Raw genomic sequence first — 26638 nt, 5'->3', positions numbered from 1 at the left:
CGTTGAATATTATCAACTATCTTAAAATTATTTGCACACAAAAAATCATATAATTTAGAGACTCCTTATCTATGCAAAATGTAGTAAAAAATTAGATAATTTAAATAAAATTAAATTAAATATATTTTTTTTATTATTTGATGCATAGATAAGAATCTTCAAATGATATGATTTTTGATATGTAAGCAATTTTGAGATAGTAGATCATATTCAATAATTTAGATTATCGATATAAGATCTGCAGCATTTAATTTTGATCTAATTAGATGTGAGCTCAATTTAGATTGATCTTATCCAAATCTGCTGCCTGTATCATAATAACCATCCAAAAAGCCAAAATGGAGGTGTCAAACAAAGAAATAAAAATCAATACGGAATCTACTGTTACAATGGAGAAAGGTTTCCTTGTAATCATGATGAAAATGGTTACTGCCGCAAGAAATAGGCAGACATGAAGGATGGTCAAAATGGTTCAGTAGGTAGCAGTAAAAAGAGGACCTCTCACCATCATTCTCCCTACTCTTCTCTAGGCCTCTCACTTTGGATGCATACAGGGGAAGGAGCGCGACCCTTCACACTCTTTGTCACCCACATTTATCGCAGAACTTATTGTTAGGTAGCCACCCCAGCCAGTAGAATGTCTGGGAACCGCATTCCCTGATCCACGAGATTCTCCCTCCAACCTATTTATGTCCATTTCCCATCATCATCCAAACGCACGCAAAACCTCGACCACAGCTCCCATAGCCCCATACTCCGGCTCCTTCTTATCACCGCACTAAGGAGATCGGAAAGAGCGGAGAGGGAGAGCCAAAGAGCTCTCACGAAGAAAATGGGCATCGTCACCAGCAATTGTTACACCAAATGCCATGAAACGTGCAGAGAACTCAAAGCTAAAATCCAGATCCTAGAGGAGGAGATCAAGGAGATGAAACGTGCGAGGGAGCAGGAGGCTCGCGTCTATGAGCAACAGGCTGCGGTCTTTGCAAGGAAGGAGGATGAGTGGAAGCGAGAGAGGAAGAAGCATAAGGAGGAGGTGGCGAAGCTGAGGAAGAGGCTCAAGGAGGAGGAGGATAGGGTGAGAAGTTTGGAGGAGGAGGTGACAGCAAGCAGAGGTGACAAGGAGTGGAATCGAGTCGGCGCTGATTACGTTGTGGAGCACATGAAAGAGGAACAAGCGCGGAGGGAGGAGGCGGTGGAGAAGTGGAAGCAGCTCTACCTTGCCATCAAGACCGAGCTTGACGACCTCATCCTGAGGACTCGACAAGGTAATGTAGCCGCATTTTGCTTGGATTCTACTGATATCTGCACCAAACCTCACTTTCTAATGATTCACCAGGCAAGATTGCAAAGATCTATAGAAACTTCACATCAGTCGCCTGTGCTTGGTTTATGATGACTTGGTCTGAAACAGAGATGGCAGGAGGACTAAAGTAAAACATATTCGCACCTCTAATCTACAAGCCTTTTACATGACCAATTTAGCTAAACTTACTCAACTAAGTCATAACAGTCCATTTCAAAAATCAAGTCATAACAATCTATATATCAAAAAAGTCAAAACAATCTATTAATGTAGTTGGGGTCTGAGTAGAGAAAACGAAAACTAGGAAGAATATAATTATGTTTTGATAATTAAGAATTGAATTGAAAATGGAGTGAGTGCACATCTGGATACACTTTAAGGTGGAGTACATTACTTAAAAAATGAGGATATGGTTATAGGATATACATTGCTTACCAGAATTTATGTTCTGTTCCACATTACGAGATTATGTGAAATAGCTTTGGTTATTAATCTATGGAACGCATTCTTTTTTAAATCCTTTTCATGTTTGCAGTCGCCATATTTTTTGGTGGAAGTGGCCATTTAACTTACCAAGATACTTTCTTTGATAGAATCCAAGGGCACAGGTAAAACATGTTGTCCTAATGCTGGTGGCATATGGTATAACAGAACTTATTGAATGTAGCTTTAATATGAATCATCTCTCTGAAATGCAACAGAAGAAAATAGGATAAGATTATTTCTGAACTTAAAAAAAAAAAATCATTAATTCGTAAATAAATAATGCTGTAACTTTCCGAGAGAAAAATCATACCATTTTATATTTTTAATGCTTTGAGAACACGGTTTTGAACCTAAAACCACACCCTTCTCTTAATTTATATATATATATATATATATATATATATATATATATATATATATATATATATATATATATATATATATATTATAACTTCCAACCCTTGGTATTTTCCTGTCGATCAATAAGAGCTCAAATCAAAAACATTGACCAAAGCTTATGCTCCTGGAATTACTAAAGCATCTAACCAAAATGTAGACACCAGTAACTAACGGAAAACTAAGAACTCGCTCCCTTCTTCATCCTAGTTTTTACACTTGAATGCCTACAGAGTTGGATGCATCGTGTTCATTTTCGTAGCAGGAAACTTGTTCCTTGGAGAACTCCCAAAACAATGAGAACGACAAAGTATACGGCTTCGTTCAGAAACTGTTTCGTAAAAATGACATATTTCTGCCTACTCTTCACATGAATATGTCTGCTAATTCTCTTATCTGTCCCCTACTCTCTAAAAGGCAACCACCAGTCTTTTTTTTTCTTTTTTTTTTTTGAGTTGTAAAGGAAGCATAGTGCCACCTAGTATTTTTCTTTGTTTGTTAAGATTGAGTATTCATACAAATTTAGAGTAAATACATCCAAAAAGATAGAAAAACAAAATATCACCAAAGGATCTAGGAACACACTCCTCATCAGTCCATAAAATATCATCAATGCTCTACAACAAAAGATGCGATCCAGTTAGTAGCATTGTTCGTCTTTCTATAGGCACTCCGAATATTCGACAAAGCAGTCCTCCTTAGAAATCTTTAAATATCAGCAAACAGTAAATGAATGGAGCCCTCCCTCGGATGACCCAACAACCAGCTCACATCCATCAGTTCGAACTGCAAAGATACTTCCATAGTTCACCAAATCAGTCATCCTTTCCTTGATTAACTTTTTCCACTCATTTCCCCTTCCAACCACAGCCCTCTAATATGAACAAAACTACCGACGATTTTTGGTACCTTCTTTCCAAACAAAACCTGAACTTCTTTTATCCATTAAGGTTGAGATATCATAACACACCACTATATTAATTCTGTCTGATGAAAAGTTGGTGGAAAATCAAGAAAGACAAACACAGGTTGGTGCCATGAGACACAGCAGCAATTGACTAGAGCTTATCTGAATTGGTTTCTGATAAGGTCAGCCAGCCTGGGTTTAAAATGAGATTAACTCATCCAAACCTCACTAGAATAGTTTTCTTCTCAAGTCAATGGCTTCAATTCATGTCTGGTTTGGGTTGGTTGGTCCAATGTCAGCATCAGTCCACAGAACTTCATCCTACGGCAATGTGAATTTGTGGCTCCTAGCCAGTATGCTAGAGTTAGCAGGTACGGTGACTCCAAAATATGTTTCTCTTCACTATCCGTTACCTAGATAAACTACTAATTAAATTATATCACTTCTTGCTCTGGTGATTAAACTATAGTTTCATAATCTTTCCAGCTTTCGTTTTAACAGCTATTCTGTATTCCATTGATAATCTTATAAAAATTTAGAGAGACGAACATCGTTAGACATGTCATGATTCTTATGATCTTCTCTTATAGGGGAACGATTCTGCTGGGGAGTTGAAGAAGGCATGATCGAAGGGCTGCACAGGGAGTTGAAGAACAAGGAGGAGACCTTGCAAACACTGAGATCACGCATAGCAGCAATGGAAAAGGAGGGCATTAAAAGAGACAGGGAGATCGACATTTTGAGGCAGAGCTTGAGAATTCTCAGCAACACAAAAAAGAATCGCATCAGAAAGAATCAGCTCAGAAGCTTTCACTAATGAAGTGCAAAGAGAAGCAGCCAGAAACTTGGATGGATTCCTTGAATCCACAGTGATCTTATGAAGCACTAGTGCCCCGTGACTGAAGCCGTATGATTGGTGTACAAGTTGAAAGATGACAAGCTGTTCTTGGTTGCAGTCAAGCAAAAATCTATATCAGAAACATAAGAAATTCCACATCTTTCACACATTAGCGGCCAGAAGTATCAGAATAAAGATAGCATTGGTCCCACTCGAGGTTATTAGCGAGCCAGATGAGGTTGTAAATGTCTTCCTTAGAGTACAAAATATAATTATTTTCAAGTTGTTCCAGCAACAGTTATTCTGTTGGTTCTCTTTCGGTGTCAAGAGGTTCTTGGGTGCTAATTAATTGATCACCATTTGGAATTTTTATCTTCACATCATTCCAGCGTATCTGTAATTCTTTCTTTCTACCTCCGATGCAAGAAATTTAGACCGACCTGGCAGCATTCCATGTCAGCATCAGTGCTTGTCAACTGACATGACATGTGAAGACATCTGCCATCTTGATGGTTCCAGGCAACAGGTACCAGATGTGACTTTAATCCAGGTCCATGTCCACCCTATCACCATCAAAGTCATGGAGGCATTAAACCGACGAACAATTAGCTCTCAATAGTTTCCCCAGACATTACATTACTAGCTCTTACTCGTTGACCGTTATTTTGTCCTCATGTAGCCAAGTATTGGATGGTTTCATTGATATTATATTCTCTGTCTTCCATACGTTATCTAGATCTGGCATTTTGAGCAATACTCAGGATTTGGAACTTGGAAGTCCTCCTGGGACAAGCACTTGGAGGGCATATGCCAACCGAGCTAAGCAAATTTGACGAACGTTATCTAGCTGCAAGTAATGCATACCTCCATGACGGCTAATCTAGAGCCATGAATCGAAGCGTTGTTCATTAATATCTGATAGCTCTTTAGTTTCTTCATCGAGATCTAATCTGCAATAACCAAGGTTGTTATTCAGAAAATTTGCTAGCTTCCTGCCTAATTAATGCATCAGGCTCCTTTCATTGTGGGATGTTAGACTACGTCAAAAGATGCCTTTTGTTCTTCTTCTCAGGTTTCTCTCATCTAGCACGAAGTGCTGCGTTTGTCGCATGCACAAAGGCGTAGTTAAGAAATTCCCAGAAGTGGTTTGGCTCGAACAAAAGTGGAAAATTCTGAGCATATCATGCAAAACATGCGGAGCTACGAAGGCAAAATGTCTGAAATACTCGTGTTTAACAGAAGTTCAATGGTTATCATCCCAAATAAATAAATAAATAAATAAAATAAAAAACAGAAGTACAATGGTAACATTAAATCTACAGGATATGTAACTTCAGTTAAGTCCTGTGCCTTTTCTTTTTCTTTCTTTTTTGCTCTTTTTTGTTGGAAATAAATGCTGGAGTCAGATTATCTAACCCTGAAGTATGATAGTCTTTCTAAAGCCCCCTACATATCAGATTTGACTTGCAGTTCTAATCCCAACACATTGACCTTGATATAAACATAATGCAAAACCTGATGAACACATTTCATTGAATCAATTTCTGCATCAACTAACATTTGATTTAAACAGTCTAACGAGCTTTTTGATATTGCAATTCAAAAGGGGGTAGCATCCTGCAACCTCTGATTTCAGTCAAAAATATATATATATATTGCAATTCAAAATCTAACTCAGCAGAAAATACAATTAGCAGCTAAAGAATTGTATTAGACAACAAAACAGAAAAAATAATCACAGGAATTATTCAAGCAAGTCAAACTCGGGGAATGTTCCTCATATTTAGCTATGCTTAAATACCACACTTATCAAACCAAGAAAAGGATTCTATCATTACGCAATCAAATTGCATCTTAAATTTCCAAATATATCACATATGCCAAGATTCACAATCCGTGGAACAAGTATTACTATAACTCATGAATCACTTTATAAAAATTAGAGAAATCTTTATTTCAGTAGGTCAATTTAACTTGAATGGAAAAACACCACAAGAAATGATACCATTAGATATAATTAGGGATTTTAAATGTCCATTTTGATCCCATGCCTCTCTTTTTAGACAGAGGTGCAGAGACAATTGGATTGGATTGACTAACATACAACTCGGCCCAAATTGATGATAGCTAAAAAGAGATATTCTTTATGCACCAGGGGCGGCGTAGAAAATCCAACATGAAGTGCACCACTTTATATAATTGATCTATATAGCCAGCACTTTCCAATGTACATTAAATGTCTGTAGTTCCATTTTTTCATTTAAAAATTTTGAATGACAAAAATATTTCTATTTTTTTAAAAAAAAATTATGACATCTCATGTTTACTAAATTATCACCGATGCTTCACAGCGAATAAGACGTGATCAGCGGAGCCATAGGGGTGGCGGCTGGCAAAGTCACGGGGGAGGGGGTGGGGGAGGTGGGGGGTGGGGTTTTTTTTCCCCTATGAACCGCACAGTCTCTGTCAGTCATGCCTCCCTCCCGCCCCTCGTATGGTCCATGGAGATCTATAGAAAGGAGAGCACCTGTGGGAGATTGGAGGAGAGAGCCCCACACCGGTGATGATTGAGAGGAGAGCGACGGTGGAGACTGACAAGAGAATACGGAGGACGTCGGCCTCTTTTTTTTGAAAATATATGAGAAGGAAACCACCTAAGGGAGATTGGAAGGGATGGCCGACATCGATAATGGTGGGGAGGAAAGTAATTGCAGAAATCGGCGGTGGGCCATGACAAGAGATCTAGAAGGGTTCCAAGCAAAAAAAAAAAACTAAGATCTATGGAAAGAAAAGTACCTATGGGAGAGATAGAGAAGGTTCGAGAGGGCTCAGAAACGATTCGACGGAAAAAAATAGGGAAGTATAAAGCACATCAAAGAAAATACAAAAGAAAAAGTATGTAGCCCTCCAGCATTTGACGTGTGTGCACAGTTAGCTCTGATGTGTTACATGCCACATGTCATGCAGAGAGAGTGGAGAGATGCGTTTTAATATATAAGATAGATATTATAGCATTCTACATGCAGGAAGTCATAATTTTGACGTAGGATGTCATAATACGCCATAAAATATCATAATTTTTTTTAAAGAGCGGGGGCATTTTTGTTATTTAAAATTTTCAAACAAAAAAAAGCAGAATTACAAGTATTAAATACACGTTAGAAAGTGGTTGGATAAAAATATCCCTTCTATATTATGACATGCTGGGCTATATTATGACATCTTGCATGCAAGAAGTTATAATTTGACACAAGATGCCATGATATGCTATAGGATGTAAAAATTTTTTAGGCTATATTATGACATCCTGCATGTAGGAAATCATAATATACCACAGGATATCATAAATTTTTTCAAATGATACGAGTATTTTCGTTATACAAAATTTTTAAATAAACAAAAGAAACGACAGATATTAAATGTGTATTGGAAAGTGGTGGTTATGTGGACCAATCACATAAAATAGTATATTCCACATCAAATTTTCTACACCACCGTCGTGCACAAAGAATTTTTCTAACTAAAAAATATATCTCTTTTTTATACAGGTTAAAAATTCACATCCAAACTTGATCATTTTACTTAACAAATAATCTATTTCAATCTATAATGAATTGAAATAAGATAAATGAGTTAAACGGTTGGGCATTGCCATCCAGTGCCATCAGTACAGTACCAAATCGGTCCGCTCAACTGGACCACAACTGACGACATTTCAAACAAGTCGGTTTCGGGCCTTCGGCTCTATACATTTAAACACCCAGCCAGACCCAAACTAAATTTATAACGGATCGGCAACGGCTCAGGTGTCGGTCCGATACGACAGTGGCACTGAACCAAATGGCTCTTGTTATAAATTGCTCGAGATCCCAAACCCTAGCTAGGGTTTTCATTTCTTCTCGCTTTCGTCGAGCCCTAGCCGCAGGAGAGGAGCAGAAGGAGGGGGAGAGATGCCAGCCGGCCATGGGGTCCGATCGAGGACGAGGGATCTCTTCTCGCGGCCGTTCAGGAAGAAGGGTTATATCCCACTGACGACGTACCTCCGGACCTACAAGATCGGCGACTACGTCGACATCAAGGTGAACGGCGCCGTCCACAAGGGGATGCCCCACAAGTTCTACCACGGCCGCACTGGTCGCGTCTGGAACGTCACCAAGCGCGCCATCGGCGTCGAGATCAACAAACAGGTTCCACCGATCTCTGTCTCGCATTTTTCTTTCGATCTTTACTGTTAGATCGATAATCCAGTTCTCTTCTTGGTTCGATTCGTGGATCAGTTAGATCCGTGCTCATAGATGGATATGAGTATTCTAATCTTAGTTCTTATGATCGGGTAGTGATTTCTTTGGGTAATTTTGTGATATTTTAGTTCTTTTGTCTATAGCTGTTATTTTGATCTCTTCTTCGTTGCCTCTTATTGCCATTAGAGTACAGTAGTATCTTTTTTCCTTCGTGGTAAATAGTTCTTCTTTTACTTAGCTTAATGGAAACTGTTGTTAGTGATGGTTCTTTTGGATTTAGGTTTGTAGCGTGGTAGGTTATAAGTTATTGTTCTATGCTGCGAGTGGTTCTTGTTTTGTTGTTCTTGGGTTTCAGGGAGGATGGCATTATGTTGCTTTGCAAGTTGGTTTCAAAAAATGTGTTTCCGGATGATCTTTTGTTACAAGAGCTGATTTAGGAATGCATCTTGAAAGGCTTTTGTGGTATCTGGTGTAACCACATACAGTAACGGAGCAAGTTTCCTCTTTTCTTTTGCTGTATGCTTGTGGGGAACACCTAACTGAACATTCTAAAAGTCCCCCTAAGTTTCATGTACCTGTTTTATGGCCATTCTGTATGTAGCATGACTTACAACAACTGAGGCTGCAATAATGCTGCTTAAGCTGCACTGTGGTTGCTTAACCAATGTAAACTAGTGACATTAACCAGATGCATATGCAACCTGACATCATAATATAATTGGATATATTGTAACTATTAAACGAATGTAATCCCAGCTACATGAAAACTCCAATTACTTGCAACCAAACAAGTCCTTAATGATCTTTCTTTCAGCCTTCATATGATTAGCATTGTGCTGACAGATCGGTTCTTTTATCTATATTCTTAATTGATAAGATTATTTATGATAAAGAACAAAAAATAATAGGGAAAGAAGAAACTTCATCTTCTACAGATGTTGCTTCATCCCGAAGAATATAATATCTTAAAGGAAAAAGCATAAAAATAGAACAACTTTCTAAGAAGGGTAGATAGCAGAAAAGAAGCCTGAGTGATGAGGGGCCTTCGTATTTACCATACTAGTACAATAATAAACCTAAACTATGGCACTCTTGTTGTTCATCTTTGATCAGTAATGTTCACATATCAAGGGAAACAGGAAAAGTTGAACATTGCGAAAGCGAGAGCACTATCCAATTGAGTGTTTAGACAATACTATAGAAGGACATGTATTTTTAAGTATTTACTGAAACTAGACATTACAAATATTTATTTAATAAGAGTCTGAAATCTTCTGTCAATAAGAAAAGATTGACAGGTGGAATCTTTTGGTTATTCTATACAAAAGAATCTTTTTTCCTACAAAATAAACAGCTTTGATCTGTCAACTCTTTTCTAATTGCCATCAGTTTTCTAATATAGAATTTATTATATAAATGTTCACTAAAATGACATATTTGAGTAAATGTTAGAATGATAGATCTTCTCTATGCATTCTTTTTGTGTGTTGATCAACATCTTGGTGAATTCTTGCAATATCCAGGTTTTTTTCTCTTTTTATTCTATTCCTTCTCAGACAGTGCACTTCTCTGGCTAGTTCTGCAATCATTTCAAATCTCATTGCAAACTTTCAGATGATACTTTTACCTGATGACATATTAGTGGAGGCATGCAATACTTCATTTGGAGTTTCTTTCCTACAATCTGATTATCCATCTAACTCTTCTCAATCCATTGATGGTACTGAGGGTGCTATCAATGGGCCTTCATCAAGTGATCATGCATCTGCACTCAATATCTTTTTTAATGCATTGGAAAAAGCCATACATGAGAGAATCAAGGTAGAAATCAGAAACTCTAAACAGATGCTTTGAGGAGGTAATTGAATTGTTGTTCTAATATTCTCTTATTAGGAAGAAAAGCCAATACACAATTTTTGATCAACCAATTACTTAAAATTGACTAAAAAACTTGATGATATACTCATATATAGATATTAATATTTTTTTATAATAATTTTAGAGGTTATTTATTCCATAGATAATATATTAAAACAAATTGATCCCTGCCATTTTAACCATGGGAACCATGGGCATGCCTATATGTTAAAGATGTATATTAATGTTTGTGAGAACTCAGTAGAAATTAATTCTTGCTTTAGGTTGAACAAGGTATATTAAGGGTAGAAGAAACTTTAATCTTCTGTGGCTGGAACATTGTTGCCTTGCTGTTTATTTTTGCAAGCTTCCAGAACTGACCAAGTGTATCCAAAAAAAAAAAAAAAAGAGAAGAAAAAGTGAACTGCCAAGTCTTTTTTTCTATTTTTTTTTGGTAGGTTGCAGATTACCTGGGTGAATTTTTGCCAATCACGATTTTACCTGAGTGCGGGAGCCATATTTGCATGCTGGCTTATGTGTCTTTGTAACCTTATGACCAGGTTGGAAACCGAATCATTAGGAAGAGAATCCATGTGCGTGTGGAGCATGTGCAGCCTTCCAGGTGCACAGAAGACCTCCGGCTGAGGAAGAAAAAGAATGACCAACTGAAGGCAGAGGCAAAGGCACGTGGTGAGATTATCAGCACAAAGCGGCAGCCGGAGGGCCCCAAGCCTGGTTTCATGGTTGAAGGAGCCACGTTGGAGACCGTCACTCCAATTCCCTATGATGTGGTCAATGATCTCAAGGGTGGTTATTAAGCTGTTATTTCATCTCGAATTTTTGCCTCTGTTTGCTTCTTAAATTTGATTAAGCTTTTAGATACTTGTCGCATGCTGCTTTGTTTTGATCATTTTGATGCTCGTTGTTTTGGTTAACGAGTTACAGGTGAGCTGCAAAATTGCCACTCCATGATTCAGACTTTGTTTTTAGGCCTGGCTTATGAGTGACACTGTACGGCGATGATATAATAGCTAATGGTTGTGGGGGGGGTGGTCACGGAGATGTGCTTGAGGCAGATGTTTTAGTTGTTGGAGTGGCTGAGCTAGGTATTGATCAGGTTATCCTTGAGTCTGGCTTGGTTTCATGAACCGCTCAAAGTCTCGTTTGGTTGCCAATTTTTGATGAAGCAAATGACATCTTTCACCTCCGGAACCAAGAACACCCAGTAGCTTGTAGCGGTCGACAATAGGGATGGGAATTTGCCGAGTATATAAATCGTTCAGCATAATTAGCAATTATACGTCTAACCCTTAAAAAAAAAAAAATGGCAATTTTAGCACGCATCAATTAAAACTTGGAGAAATTCTTTGTGCACCGCGGGCGGTGCGTGCCCCGCGGTGATTGGTTCCCGCGTGGGGCCGGCCAAAAGGAAAAAATTAAAACCTGAGCTCCCTCAGGCATGTTGGGTTGAGCATAGACCAGGATGAGCTTGGGCCCGCCCAACCTGCCAAATGCACATCCTCAGAATGAACCTCAAGCCTCATCTTTTGTTACCTCCTGCATCAAATTGAATAATTTAAAGCCGCAAGCAACCCCACCTAAAAGGTTACAAGGGCACGTTCCTCATACATTTTAAGGAAAGCTTGCTTCTTATCCTCTAATTTATTAATGCGAAGAATTTTACACATTAAATATAAGGGAGACGAATGAGGTCAAGATGTCATCACTCTCGTCTGGTTCTGAACGGGGTCATGAGCTTCCATCAACTAACGGGGATGCCAATAATTGATTAAACAAGGTTGGCGACCTTCAATGCCCTCCAAGCAGTTCTGTTCATGCTTTTTGGTAGAAGCTGCTGAACTATGCTATCTTCCGGGGAAAAAAATATATATGTGCAGTTTGGTCAAGAGCCTGGAAAAAAACAATTTTATCCAAATCAAAAGCTTGGAGCAAATTGGCTTCTCTCTCCACCATTGGCCTCTTTGTCCAGCAAAATATTAAAGAACTGATCTCATATCAGCCACGGCTTAACTTCACAGAATACTCCTGCTGGAAACCGTTGACACAGATTCTCCGCAGCCAGTTCTATCCTTGCATTGTCCTGAAGCAAATATGAGTTTGATGCTCATGAACTCTCTTCAGTACCAAAAAAGATAAGAAAGAAACAACAAATTTGTCCATTTATGAGTTCAGAAAATATGATATTGCCTTTATTCTCATTGAGGATTAAGAAGAGGAAACTCAAATGAATAACTTGGAACTGATACCTTCCCAACAAAATTGATTATCAGAGGGCCAACTCTAGACTTGCGATGACATCCTGTTTGTTAAAAAATAATAAATTATCAAATGGAAGGATCATTTCAAAATCCAAATTCACTATACAAATCAATACACAAAAATGCTAGTTAACTTACCTATATAAATATCTGAGAAATCAATGCACAATTTGGATATAATTTGTGCAGCTTCAATCTGCATAATATAGATATCTAATCAGAATTTCGGATTCATTTCCATTTTGCAGGGCTTGTTTAGCAAAATCCTCCTAGAAGGGTAGGCGACAAGATCAAAAAAAAAAAAAGTGATCTCTCTCTCCTAACTCAATATGAACAACTTATTACCGGGTTAAATACCTACCATTCTGGAGAGGAGAATATGCCTAACAAGTAGTGGAAAACATCACTTAATAGGTAGAATCACAGGTTAACAAGTAGCACTAAAGTAAATCACTCTAGACTGGTAAACATGGAGGAAGACCAGACTCGGGCAAGATTTAATTCTCAACAGCTGAAGGAACAAAGTTGATTCACTCGTCCCAGCAGAGTCTTAAACACTGTGCTTATTGCCATTTCTAAACTCTCCCATTTGCTTGACAAAATGATGACAGGTTATAGAACCAATCCAAAAGATCAAAGTCAAACCCAGGAGTTAGGAATTTGGAACAAAATTTCATATTTAAAAAAATCAGAAAACCTACAAAAGAAACCAAAATTGATTCCTGAAGATCATCAACAATATGATCTGGGATGATTCCCCAAGCCCAAATTGAGAAAAGAAGAATTTGACATAAGAGTAAATAGGAAGAAACAACAATATGTTTTATTTATCACTAAACTTATTTTAGACCATCTCCTCTCCTCAAAATAGATCAAGTAATATTACACTTAATAAATGGGACTCCTCATCCTAATAATATAAAGCTTTTCTTAACTAAACTTGACTGCAAGTATGACCCAAATATGCTAATCTTACCTAAAATAAGACTCTAGAATCAACTAGAAAATGGCCCTGAAGATAAGTACCAAAATTTCATGAAAACAAAAAAATACCTAACCTTCTCTCAAAATAAATAGTAAATCACTCCTGAGACTCAATAAGACAGCAAATCAACTCAAAATAAAGTCAAAAACTAAATTTAATTGAATCTATATTTCAAACTTAAAACAGCATCAGAAACCAGGTTAAGTACTCAATAGAGCCATATAACAACATATCTAACTCAGTCATATAGTAGACTTAAAAAATCCATGTGAAAAAGTAGGGGTGCAAACTAAAAGATATCCAAATTTCAGCAATGAATGAAACTTTCAAGCAAAGCAGCAAGAAGTTATTGAAGAAATGTTGCACATGAAACTTATAAAAAACAACAGCACATCTATGAAATAAAAGTAAGCACAGAAACGTACATCAGAAAGCATGGTGCTAAGATGCTTTGACATGAATGGTGCCATCCACGCTACAGGAGTACTTGGTAATTGTAAAAGACATTCCCATTCTGTTTCTAGTTCAGAAACATTTGTTGCAGCAAGAATAATCACATTTCTGCATTTGATCTGCAAGAAAAGGTCACTGCATTCTTAGTCACAGAAATGGCTGCTCAAATAGAAGACAAACTGTAAAAAAATAGCTAAATACCACAGAACAGTGACAGGACATTCCAGAAACAATGAAATTACAGATGACGACTAAGCCTGAATAGCTTAGCAGGACAATGAAAAACTTGGATTGTTTGCATTACAACTGAGAAAGAATATTTCCAAAATTAAACATCAAATGAAATATCATAAAACTGAAAACATGAGATGATACAATAAAGTAGCAATCCTGACATGTTTTATGAAGACAGCCCTCAAGAAGAGTGACCTTATTCAAGGTAATGATCCACAGTCCGAACATCGTACATGATCTTTTTCTGGGAACTCTTATATCTTTTAATGGAAAATCATGTTTAATGCAGTTATAGAATTTTTCTGATAATAAGTATTCAAACTCTGGTCTGGATGCATTTCAGCTCATGGATTAGACTTGCCAGTAATGTTTAAATTGCATGAAGATGCAGTGATTTATAATGACATGGGATTTTTAATTTGAGAAAAGTACACCAATAGGTACTCCTATGTCTGCTTATGCTTGAGTGGATGCCAAGTGCATCTCAGCAGCTTACATGATTTTAAGCTTTATCCAGATCTGATCCCAAATGCTCTAGTTTCTGCTGGAAGTGACAAGAATTCAACTGTTCGGCCAAATATATGCAAACTGACATAACTATTATGGATGCCCTTGTCATAAATATTACTCGGTATTTTACTTTTCATAATTCACATTACAATGATTTTTAAGCCAAACACAATGATGAATCCTATTATTGTTTGTGGCATATTCTCAATGCATGTGTATTTTTTTAAGGACAGTAGAGCTTATTTTGAATATCAAATAGAGAGCATGCTCGAAGTTTTACCCAAATGAAAAGTTAAACAAAGAAAAAATCATCCATCCAATCTACAGGTTTTATTGAAAAAAATAGAATACATCTAGTCAAAAGACATACCAATGGCACGGGTAGCATTTCATGGTGCAGTAATTCAGTTATGCCTTCAGGCAATAAAGCCATCTGAAATGTAAAGCAAGCTTCAGATCAGAATCAGAGTCTTTTAGCATGTTCTATTTATAATACTGTGTATGCTGCTAGTCTTATAAGCTTAAGGCACTCTAACATGGTTAATAAAATAATCATCTGGGTTCGCAATAATAGAGATATCAATATCTAAGCCAACAAAGTACTAATAACACATGAATGGTTTGATAGAATATGCTGAGCATACTTAATATAGATCGACCAGAAAACCCACAAAACTTTACCATGCTGTCTACTCCTGCAACAAATATCGGTCAGTAAAAATGATAAATTACTACATACAAGCACATATATCTATGCATATGAGATCTGTGATACTTTCAAAACCCTCTTATTAAGTACATGCGCATTTCAGTAAATTGGAGATACCATAAGAGCTAAAAAATGATCAGTCTATCTATGTGTATAAATGGAAATAGGATCAGTAGCTTTGTCATCAAAGATTGAGAATAATAACTAAAGGAAATTGTTCAATCTGCTAACACAATAATTGTTACTTATCCTAACATACTCCAGGTTCTTATTTTACCTTAATTTAAAAGCATCATGTCATATTTCTACACTTAAGGAAGAAATATACTAGTCAAAGCTACCAATTAGATGCCGACTGACACAAGAAATGCGTTTCTTATAATAAAGATGGTGGTTACAACAATTTTATTTAATAGGTTAAAAATAATCAATAAATATAGGACATTATGCATAAAAATGTAATATTTTATGTGTGAAAGCAATGAAGGTTCAAGAAATCTATTGTTACACATGTCCCTGTTTCAGTGACGCATATGCCAAGACAGCAAAAAAAATGCTGTATGGGGCATTTCATGGCATACAATGGCAATATTATTTAATGTCCAAAACGTGGAAGATATCTAATAAGAGACCTTTTAACTGGTAGCTCCAACATTTACCTTTGGGACCTACTACTTTCTTTTGTGCTTTTAATATAATAATTGAAAGACTTTGCATAGCATTATAAATTCACCAAAGGATTAACCTTGATCGCAAACAGAATTTATAATAAAAAAGTGGCAGCATACAGAGATTCAATGTTAAAATATTTTATTTTTACTTGTTGATTGAAAAACATTTTATATTTACTTATTAAAAAATATCCCATCCATATGGGGTAAATTTTATAGATCCATCAAGGTATGTTCTGTCAAATCGTGAGAATGTTTTACAACAAGCTCTCAACCTAACACCAATTCTCTAGAAAAAAGTGCTGAATTCCTGCCAAGGCAACTTTTAGCAAGGGAGGACCTGGCATGAAACTTAGACCTCTAGATTGTGCTTGGTTAAACAATTTAAGCACATGCAACTGCAGAGCAACCCTCCAAAGGTTCTTGTAGACTTGGAAAGACTACCAAAAGGGGAACATATAAATTTACAAAAGGGAACACATAAATTGTTTTCTTGCAGTAGCCAATAATCACATCCCAAAAAATTAAATCAAGCAATTCGCATAATAATCTTCATAACTAGTATAAAGGGTAACAATATCAAATAGTGCATATGTCCAACTGTCACATCACCTCATTTCGGTCACCAGTGCAATGGTCTCCTATGAGATGCCTGAGATACTCCTCGAACTCTTCATCAGGGGCCTGAAAGTCAAAACAGTCATTTCAAATAAAAAAAATTGACAGACCTAGATAAAGAAAAATAAGTGAAGATTAATCAGAATTAGATATGGTTTTGCCTAAGGATAGGTGGATGGTTTTATTAAAAATTGTTATTACCAGATGAAAACCTTACAAGGAAAACTGAGAAGCATTTCAAACAGAAAAATAGTATGATATTTGCATATACACCTTTTCTCAAAATTGTTTTGTTCAAAGCAAAGAAGACACCATATAAAAGCTTTGAGCCTTTGACCATTCACTGGACACTAGCCATGACTCTAGCACACACATCATAATATTCTGCACCTAATAAATTAAGATGATGCATGACTGAAAAATCTCCTCTCCTTTTTATCACCTCATAACTCTTTTGCTTTCCATGATTTACCTTCATTTTATCTATGTTTCACAGTTGAACCAGAACCAAAATGCCATGACTCATCATGGAGATACTGGCTATGGAATTTTTTTGGACCATGTTTTGCACCCTATTGTGTGGGGCATGGCAGAGAGAGAGAGAGAGAGAGAGAGAGGGTTTCAAAGATTTTTGGGAATATATAGCAGTTTTGTATGATCAAGTAGCCCTGGGGGTCAGTGTTACATGTTGTTAACTAAAACAGAAAAAGGAGATGCAATGAAGCAGATGTTTTGATATACATTATCAAAAAGGTAAAATGACCAATTACACAGCATCTTGCTGTGCATTCATCAGTTTGATGAACTCACCAAACGAACTCCAAATGCCTTTGCAACACCTGCCATCGAAACATCCGAATGTAAAGGGCCCAGCCCTCCAAACAGGAATACCTGTAATTAACAGTTCAAGATTACTTTATGAAAAATCCAAAATTAAAGTTTCTTTAAAACCTTGAGATACTAGTTACTAAGAAATAAAAGCTGCAAAATTCTAACCATGTCATCCTTCGATGTCCGGTGTTCAACTTCTTCGGCAACAGAATCAACCTGTTTTTTACATAAAAACCATGGTACATGCCTGTAAGTTTTACCGAAAATCTGCTACTCAGCTATATGCCATAAAGCAAAGACCAAGTGTTTGAAGAATTAATTTTTTGCAGTATCAATATTACCCCAACAATATAAGATCTTCTTAATATATGTGCCTAGCTAAGAAAATTGATTTACCATAAGCAAGTAACAAAATGCCAGGGCTCTCATTATTGCAGTTTAGTATTAGAACGTGTACAATGTGGAAAAACCATTAGTGAATCAAGAAAAATGTTAAGTGGCAGAAAAATCACTATCATATCCTTCGCAGGATATAGTAGTGAGTTATACATTTGATCTTATTTTTTTTCCTTTCTTTTATTTGAGAGAGAAAGACCTGCAGGCAAAATCCAATAATATAATAGAAAGGGATCTTCTAGGAAATCATCTTTATCTTCTTCAACAATATAAAGTAGCTAGCAAATCTTAGTTTATCCATTTGGGTTGCATTTTTTTGTGATACATCCAAGAAAACTGATAACAGTTTCAGCGAAATCTTAGTCTATTTACATGCTGAACAGGAAACTAAAGTTGTGTAGAACATTTTTAGATCCTGAGGACAACATGTGAATTTAGAGCACAAGTGGCTCTCTCATTGCAGAAGTCATCTTACATCATTCTGAACAACTGCTACATGGGCAACTTGCCATCCTATGGCTTGAAGCTTTTTGCACAATGTTGCTCCTATTTGGTCCTCAGCAGTACCAAACCTGAAATTTTATTGCACTAACATTTGTCAAGATGTTTTTTTTATGAAACAAGAGAAAATGAAAGATAATTTATGCATATAAACATATATAACATGTATGCATGTGTGAAGGCAAGCATGCACAAGTGTCAGCGACTCTGCATACATGCATATATAAGTGTAGGTATGTATATGTATGTTATTCTTGCATAATTTTGGATGCACATGATGCATGAAAGAATGATTCATTCTGTCCTAAGCTTAGGAAAAATATCTGGATGTGTTGCCCAGGACTACGCAATCAGTGATAAATTTTCAAAGGCATCTAAGCACCCTCCATCCACTTACCTAAAGAATAAATGAACTATTCTCTCCATTAAAAGAACATAACAGTTGAGTAAGATATAAGTATAATAAATGTGACTGACATGGCATTGCACATTGACTAAGTATATGCACCGTCCATATTAAATGATGCACACTCATGCTGTCTCAATGGAGAAATCTTCACTCTTCAGATGTAACAGCAAGTAAAAAGGTAAAGAATTTCTAGAAGAAGCTGGAGTCCATTCATGCCATTCCAATGGAGAAAATTTTACTGCTTTATTATGAATATTTTTTTGGTACCAATATTTAAAAAAAAAAATCTTTACTTATGAAGAACTTCAATCTGCAATGCCATTTGAAGCAAGCAGATTATTTGACTAATTTAATTTAACTCCAGTCAACAAACATAAGCAGAATCTCAGAATTTCAGTAACTTGACATGACATTTATAAAGGTAATGACAAGATGCTGCAATCATACCCAGAAGAAGCTCGAGTAGATTTTTTTTTTAAAGCATGAGAAAAACAGGTTTCTTTATATTACTACGATGCATCACACAGAAATAACTTACAGAATCTCATCGCCTACAGCAATGATTGATGCTGTAAGAGAGCTGTTCTTATGTGGACCAACATTATTCAGGCCATTGCTTAGAACAGGAGTGCTTTCAGACATTGAAGAAATCTTCTTTGCTCTCCCAGCCCTTTCTTGTCTTCCATCAGATAGCATATATGCAGGTTTAAAATTTTCTTTCGTGCTTGAAGAATCAGCAATGCTCAACAATGCATTTGGAACAGTATCATGTATGCTCCCAATAGAAGTATATCTAAACAAAGAAAATATGAAGTTCTGATACAATATAACAGACAAGTTAACAAGTAGAAAAAGAAAGATAGACTAAGAATTATAGAATTTTTTTTTTTTACTTGGGAAAAAATTTAGGTCAGTCTTAATAAATATATTGGGGAGAATTTGAATTGCAGATTTTGAACATGATCTCACATGAGGATGCCTTTTTTTTTTTTTTCCTTCTAGCATTATCTATTCACTACCAAATTGTTGTATTTAACAGGCCTACTTCAACGTCAAGAAAAGGAAAGAAAACTTCAACATTTTAATTAGTTATATACACATAATAAACAGGACAAATGTAAAAAAGCATTGCTGAATGATGAGAAGCATGTAAGTGTGTGTTAAACGTCAGACAGAGCTGGTAATTAGCTTGTAAGGATGCTTAGGAGATGTTGAGCTATTTGCATTAGTAGATGATAACTGATGGGGAACTGTTCGATATCATCTCATCATCTGGAAGAAAGTATCGTGAAAAGAGTTGAAGGAACTAATACTAATGAAGTGATGAGCAGAAAACAGGATTCGTTGATCCCAACAATACACGCAGAACAACAATTGCATATGTTTTACATGTACGAAGCACAACAGTAACAGCTACAAATTAGATAGCCACAATTCCAAAATATGGAACTTAAAAGTCGAACAAAAGAAAATCTTTTACCCTTGATCATAAAGACTGCAGTATTTAACCTTGCAGGTTAAAATGAAAGCCCACACATCCCTGTTGAAGAAAAAACAAATGAAGATCATTTTTTATATAAAGAGGGGGAAGGAAAAACTATGAATGATATGATTCACTCATATGACCAAAAGAAAACCTGTATGACCAATCCAAGATAGGGTTCACCCTCATAAAAGGAGGCCATCCAGTTGAACTAGGAGAGAACTGTTCCTGACCAACCTGAAGTGGCAATACAGTGATTAATCTGAGTAGAAATTTAAATTGCAGCAATGTTAAATTTCGCACATTCAGTGAAAATTTTTAAGGCATGATCATGATATTGAATGATACCAATCATCTTTTTTCATAGCAGGGTATAAACACTGTTACAAGAAGCCAGAGAAATACCGCATTAGGATCACCAATTCGGGTACCAAGAAAAATAGCTTTGGTAGATTTTTCCTTTAGCAGGGTCTCCAAACCCGACTTGAAATCTGAGCGAATAATTTCCAGATGCAAGTCATAACTAGACAAAAGGAGCAAAAAAGAGAAATATAGATTTAATATTCCAAGCTTGAACAATAAGCATGCTTAAAGACATTCTATGATAGAAGCAAAATTCTAACAAGTTCTTTTTGGAAGGGGGGAAACAGCTAACCAAGGTAGGAGTATTCTTACACAGCAGCAGTTTCATAAGTGAATGAATTGATCTCAGGGAAAGCACAAGGACTCTCAAAATAGATTGTTCGTATTGGACACTTCAGCATGCAATCCAGTTGGTTGCCATTGGAATTATCTGTTTTCCCTTTATGCAGATAATATCCAGCCCGAAGTAAATGCAGTAAAACCTGCCATATCAATATCATCATAAATGCTGAAATGCCCGAATCAGCTCTTTCAAATCATTTGGAAGTTAGCAGAAATAAACATGTGAAAATAATTACAGTTGAGTCCTTCCCCCCATTGAAGCTGAAGGCAACTTGTTCGAACCTGTCCAAAGGCAATATTCAATGGTTGAGAATTTAATCAATTTGATGTTTAGTAGATAACATTAAGGAAAAAACATGACATATTAAGTTATTCCATAGATCTGATACTAAATCATGGTGAACATGTGGAGCTTTTCACCAAGCTTCTCATTAGAATGATGTGCATGGATTCAGCTGGCATTGATAAGCTTGTGTGCCCTTCCCCTCTCTATCCCCCCCCCCACAACACCCCCCCCACCGGTCTCTCTGTGTGTGTGTGCGTGCGCGTGCACGTGCACATATGTGCATGCACGCTTACATCAATTATACACATCTTGAGATAACTTTACAGCAACTGCTAGGACCAGGATATGATTTTTGCTAGAATTGAATTTTCACAGTGAGAGACAAATCCATCAGCAGTTTCTCATTTGTATGAATATCACCTAAAGACCGAAATAGTATCTTTTCCAGTAGTTCACTGAACAAAATTTGGACCCTACTTCTGATAATATACCTTAAGCAACATAATGGAACTGCTCATTTTTACATGGATTCAGGTTTAGAACTCATATGACAATTTTCTACAAGGTTTGCCATACCCGATGAGCACTGTCCGTACTAAAAGTACTGCATTGTACCAGTAAGGTACCAGTACAATTCTGAGATTTGATCCAGTATATGAGCCAAACCAATCAATACCAGTTCGAGCAGAGTAGAACTACCCTGTACTGTTGGGTATCAGGCAGTACTATGGCTGGGAGCAAGAAAAAAGTATCGAAAGTCTGTCTCTACATGGGGTACGTACCATACCATACTGCATTGAACCGGTAACATTCTGATATAATTCTGGGTATCAGTTTTGTGAAGTTTGATCCACTAAGAGCTCCTAAAAATTGTCCAAGGACTTCTACATGACTATGACACAATGAAATTTCTTCATGATCAAGTAAGATATTCAAGCACAATCAGTAAACTAGAACCCTATGCCAAGAATATTGACTTGTTGAAACATTTTAGACTCTAGGCTGACCAAACTTTCAGCCTTTATAGACAAAGCCAAAAAACCATTCAAGATTTTCTAGGGGATGAACAAGCAATTGAGAATACTAACCAAGGTTGGCTGAACCAATATTGAAGGGCGTACCAGCTGGCAACCAATTTGCCATGGTACGGATCCATCCCGTATCATTATTGGACATATAGAAATAAGAAGAGCTGAAGAGGGGGGGAAGAGGGCTAAAAGGAGAGAGGAAACGGGAAAGGGAGGAAGGGAGCATGAAAGGGAGGGAGAGGGAGGCCAAGGAAACCCTAACCCAAGTGAGCGAGCGAGAGAAGAAGAGAGAGAGAGAGGGATAGAGGAAGGGAGGAGGGGGAGTGCTGAGGAAAACCCTAAACCTAACCAGAGAGAGAGAGAGAGGCAGGGAGAGGGGGAGAGGCCTTATCGCACTTAGACTATTGCAAGCAGCGGCGTAGGGGGCTTTGGGACAATATTCTCGAGTGAGAGGGAGGGGGCTGCTCTGTCCAACATCCCACACAAGGGAGACTGGATTGCAACCGGATGGATCATTTATCACCATTAGCCTAAAGTCTCTGAACCATCTCGAATAATTAGCTTGCCGGTCCCGATTGGTCCAATTCGATATGTCTTGAACTAGTCCGTTTGGCACGGTTCGGCCATAATTACTAACAATAGTATTTACTAGCCTGCTTGTACCTAATTATCATTGTTAAATGCTCTTACAGACCCCTCAAATGTTCCAAAATCGTGGAGATTTTTCTTCTGCAACTCTTTGTTTGCTATTTATATACTTTCTTACTTTGTTTACTCTTTTCGTATCACTTTGATAGCTTAAGATAAATCGAGGCTTCTATTCAAGCTATCTTGCTTTTATTGATGAATTTAATGATCAACATGCAAGAGAAAATGACATCCATATTTGACTAAATTGGCAGAAAGTGACAAGACCGAACTAGGCATAACTCAAAACCGGCAAAATACAAACAAGAAGGCTAATGAAAACTGCCACTGCCTGGAGCATAACTTAATAATCGAACATATATGACAAATAATGAAAACCACCAAGGTCTATACAAGATTGACTTCAGCACAACTCAAAGCTGATAATATTTGACAAAGAAAGCTATAAAACCACCAAGCTAAATAGAACATTTCCTTCAGTCCAATGGCATTAGTTGAACACAGGAACATGCACATAACATTTTCTTTTACCTAAACAAAGGTTGAAAAGAAAAATGTGTGCCAAAGCTTGAGCTAACCATAGGATGTGAAGGGGCAAAGAGGTGATACATGACAAATAACTCTTCATGAAGACTAGCCTAAAAGAATCCATCTCCAATGAAAAATAGCTGTTTTTTGGTTCACAAACACATCTCCACTATTTTGAGTGCCTGATATGAAGAGATTAACTAGAAAGTCTAGTAACTTGCTAGAAAAACCTAACACGAAAAGTTTATCTACATGCTTGACATATAAGGAATCAAGAGTGTCATAATTTATCAAATAAATCAATTTGACGGTGTTATTCAGAAATTTCAAACTAAAATCGGGATAACAAGATTGATCCAAGAAGCAAAATATTTGTAGAAAAGCTAGAAGAACACCTTAACTAATGGAAAGCTAGAACAGCATCAAGAATTCATCCCAGTTCAAGAAATGAACATAAGCTCATGCAAAAATCTCCAAAAATGGTGAGTAGATAAAAACAGCACAAATGTCTCAGAAAAATCAGACTTCCTGTTACAATAGTTGAGCATTATGAATCATTTGGAAAAATTAATGCATCATAAACACCAAAATTTAATCGAATTTTGTCCCAACAGAAGAACAAGAATCGTGTATAAGCTCATGCAAAATGATGTAAACAGGTCACAAAAAGGCAAAAATGACAGTATAAGTGATACCAAATAATTTATACTGCCAAATAAATCGATCTTCCCGTTAGAGCATGTAAACAAACTAGGAGGTCGAATTCCATCTTCTGCTACATTCAAAAACCGCCCAAATACATTCAAATTTTTCCCAACAGAAAACCAAGAAATGCATATAGATTCAAGCAACCAGCTCCACGATAAAAAGTTCAACAAAAAATAGGGTGGAAAGCACAAATGCTTCATGAAATAATGGATCTTTCCGTGAAGCTAGTTCAGCATATAAATTGGACGGGCAGACATATATCGACCGATGCATGCCTCAATAATCGCCAAAGAGAACAATCTTTTTCCCCATAGAAAACTACCCACCTTCATCGGAACAAACCCAAAACCCAGTGGAACAATCTCTCTCGATCTCGAGAAGATCATGAACCCAATGAAGAATTCACCGCAGAAACCCACTAAAAGAAAACCAAAAAAAGGAATCGAATTAGAAGACATAATCATCTTACTCGTAGAGAGAGAAAGTTCTCTGGATCACATAAACGGCGTTGTGGTACTTGGTCTGGAGCCTCCGATCGCTGCTCTCCTTTATAGCTCGATCGATATCCATCACCCTCTCTCTACTCCAAAAAGGAAGGAAAGAGAGAAGGGAAGGGTCGATTCTGTTGGCTCCTGAAGACCTCTCCCTCTCGCCCTCTCGGTATCAGAAGAGGATGATCGTTTCCTGTCTCTCGATGGATGATTGGGGGTTTACAAGAGATGTGATTCGGATGGAAGACAGGGTTGTATCTTTCACACCAAACAAGATTCATCCTCCTTCTCGAGAATCAACCGTTGGATGTTAAGCCGATCGCTTCAAGAGGTGTGCAGTGGTGATCCGTAGGTGGATTCGCGCATAGGTGCAATGCCTTCCACTTTTATTTTTTTATTTTAATTATTATTCACCAAAGAGAAGGAAGTTGTATGGAAACTGTGAGGAGGATTAAGGTGGTCAGCCCATCCGGGTAAGACTGCGGCTCTCGCTCCCGGAAATGATTGGTGTGATTTGAGCTGAAACTAATTTGCTTGGAATTTCTACTAGAAGTCAACTTCAAATCAAACCACTCAAAATTGAAACAAACTTGACATGAAAGGATACCACTAGACCACACTGCACGTAGAGCCATGGATTTGGATCCGGGTCCAAGCTCACGTTTGGACTAAGTTGGAATCACTTGACCTGCCAGCTGCATAATCTCTCTCTCTCTCTCTCTCTCTCACACACACACACACACAAAGAATGGAAACCATGGTCATATACATACACACATACGTGTATGTACATGCATATGTATGTAATATATATACAAATGAAGTATTTTTAGCTTATGAATTGGTAAAAGTTTTTTTTATTAAGAACCCAAGAATAATTAAGGTTCATCTAACAGGACTGGCAATTCATGGGCCAATTAACATACATGTGTGTGTATGTACCGTTGTATGTGCATGTATTTTCGCTTATTTAAGGGTTAAAGAATAAGTTGGTTCACCTAACCAGACTTGCCATTGATAGGCAGATGAAAAATTAAATATGCATTTAGGGACTCAAAAATAGTTTAGCTTTACTTATCCAGTTATCCCATACCTTAAAGTACTTAGCTTCCGATTCCTTAGTATTAATTTGGAGCCAAGGCATACAACGCCGAATTTTTTGGAAGGAAGAACCGTAAAAATCTCTTTCCAGGAAATTGGAACCAAGCCAGCAGACCAAATTTGGACGCTGCGTCGTTTTGGAAAACGGTTTCTTCCTTTGCTTACAAAAAATGACAAAAGAAAACGATTCCTTCATCAATATATTCCTTTTTTAGGTGATTGCCGCCAATCACGGGAAACATTGAATTTTCAAAAAGAAGTGGTAGTTAGTCATGCCAGGCGATAGATTAATAATTTTCCAAACATACGTCATACAATTTCCTCATGGTTTCTCGACGAAATCATAGTTTAAAATGGCAAACAATTGATCCAAAGGCCCGTTTAGTTCAGGATAATTTTGTATGGAAAAATAAATCCCATATTAGTTAATATATTTGGTACCAAAAGTGAATAGAAAAGATGATAAAATCAATAATAGATCCCATGTATATTTTTTTAGGAGAAAAGATAAAATAAATACTACTAGAAAGATGGTATTTATTTTTCTATACTAATTACCAAGTAGCATTAATAACTTAATATGAAAAGTCACTTCTTGAAGAACATGCCTTCACCCATATTATATTAATACTATATTAATTATATTAATATAATTAATATAAATTATACAAGTATATATTATATCGATACTGTATAAATATATCAATATGTTGATTAATAATGTTTATAAATAATAATATATTTAATATTAATTGTTAATAATTTATCAAGAGATCAAGGATTTATAAATAGGATTTATTGATAGTTAATGTATTTTTATTTATAAATATATTAAATTTTATTTATATCAAAGAATATATTTTCTAATATATTTAATCAATTTAAAATTATTTATTAACTCATGTAAATATACTTCTATATTTAAAATAGTGAATATTCACTCTGTTTATATAAGTGGGCTATAAATGACCAAAAAAATGGATCAAGAAAAAATGTTATTCTCTGAATTATTTATATAAGGCATTGTGGAAAT

General features: G+C 36.6%; 3 protein-coding genes across 4 annotated transcripts; 2 read left to right on the top strand and 1 right to left on the bottom strand.

The window, feature by feature from the left end:
- The first annotated feature begins 735 nt into the window (after positions 1-735).
- Positions 736-4268, top strand: LOC105059167 (uncharacterized). The gene is made up of 2 exons (XM_010942392.4): positions 736-1268; positions 3686-4268. The coding sequence occupies exons 1-2, from the start codon at positions 833-835 to the stop codon at positions 3910-3912; spliced, it is 663 nt and encodes a 220-aa protein (XP_010940694.1). The 5' UTR covers positions 736-832; the 3' UTR covers positions 3913-4268.
- A 3549-nt stretch (positions 4269-7817) lies between these two features.
- LOC105059166 (large ribosomal subunit protein eL21z/eL21y) lies at positions 7818-10922 on the top strand. The gene is made up of 2 exons (XM_010942391.3): positions 7818-8120; positions 10592-10922. The coding sequence occupies exons 1-2, from the start codon at positions 7884-7886 to the stop codon at positions 10847-10849; spliced, it is 495 nt and encodes a 164-aa protein (XP_010940693.1). The 5' UTR covers positions 7818-7883; the 3' UTR covers positions 10850-10922.
- Positions 10923-11576: 654 nt separating this feature from the next.
- On the bottom strand, positions 11577-24724 carry LOC105059165 (uncharacterized). 2 transcript variants are annotated; one of them, XM_010942388.4, is made up of 16 exons: positions 24483-24724; positions 21052-21097; positions 20786-20955; positions 20516-20633; positions 20265-20347; positions 20108-20167; positions 19166-19420; positions 18193-18289; positions 17487-17537; positions 17301-17381; positions 16485-16556; positions 14863-14925; positions 13721-13867; positions 12449-12506; positions 12299-12351; positions 11577-12132 (listed from the first exon to the last, which is right to left on the bottom strand). In XM_010942388.4, exons 1-16 carry the CDS (start codon positions 24581-24583, stop codon positions 12043-12045), a joined length of 1545 nt encoding a protein of 514 aa, XP_010940690.1. In that variant the 5' UTR covers positions 24584-24724; the 3' UTR covers positions 11577-12042. The 2 variants fall into 2 exon arrangements, with proteins under 2 accessions (XP_010940690.1, XP_010940691.1); XM_010942389.4 differs by lacking the exon at positions 19166-19420 and having other exon boundaries at positions 11799-12132.
- Positions 24725-26638: the final 1914 nt, after the last annotated feature.

The sequence above is a fragment of the Elaeis guineensis genome, chromosome 16, assembly GCF_000442705.2.
Source record: "Elaeis guineensis isolate ETL-2024a chromosome 16, EG11, whole genome shotgun sequence".
In the NCBI taxonomy this organism is placed as follows: domain Eukaryota; kingdom Viridiplantae; phylum Streptophyta; class Magnoliopsida; order Arecales; family Arecaceae; genus Elaeis; species Elaeis guineensis.
Note: the sequence above shows the minus strand (reverse complement) of the source record. Positions and strands in the feature narration are given on the sequence as shown.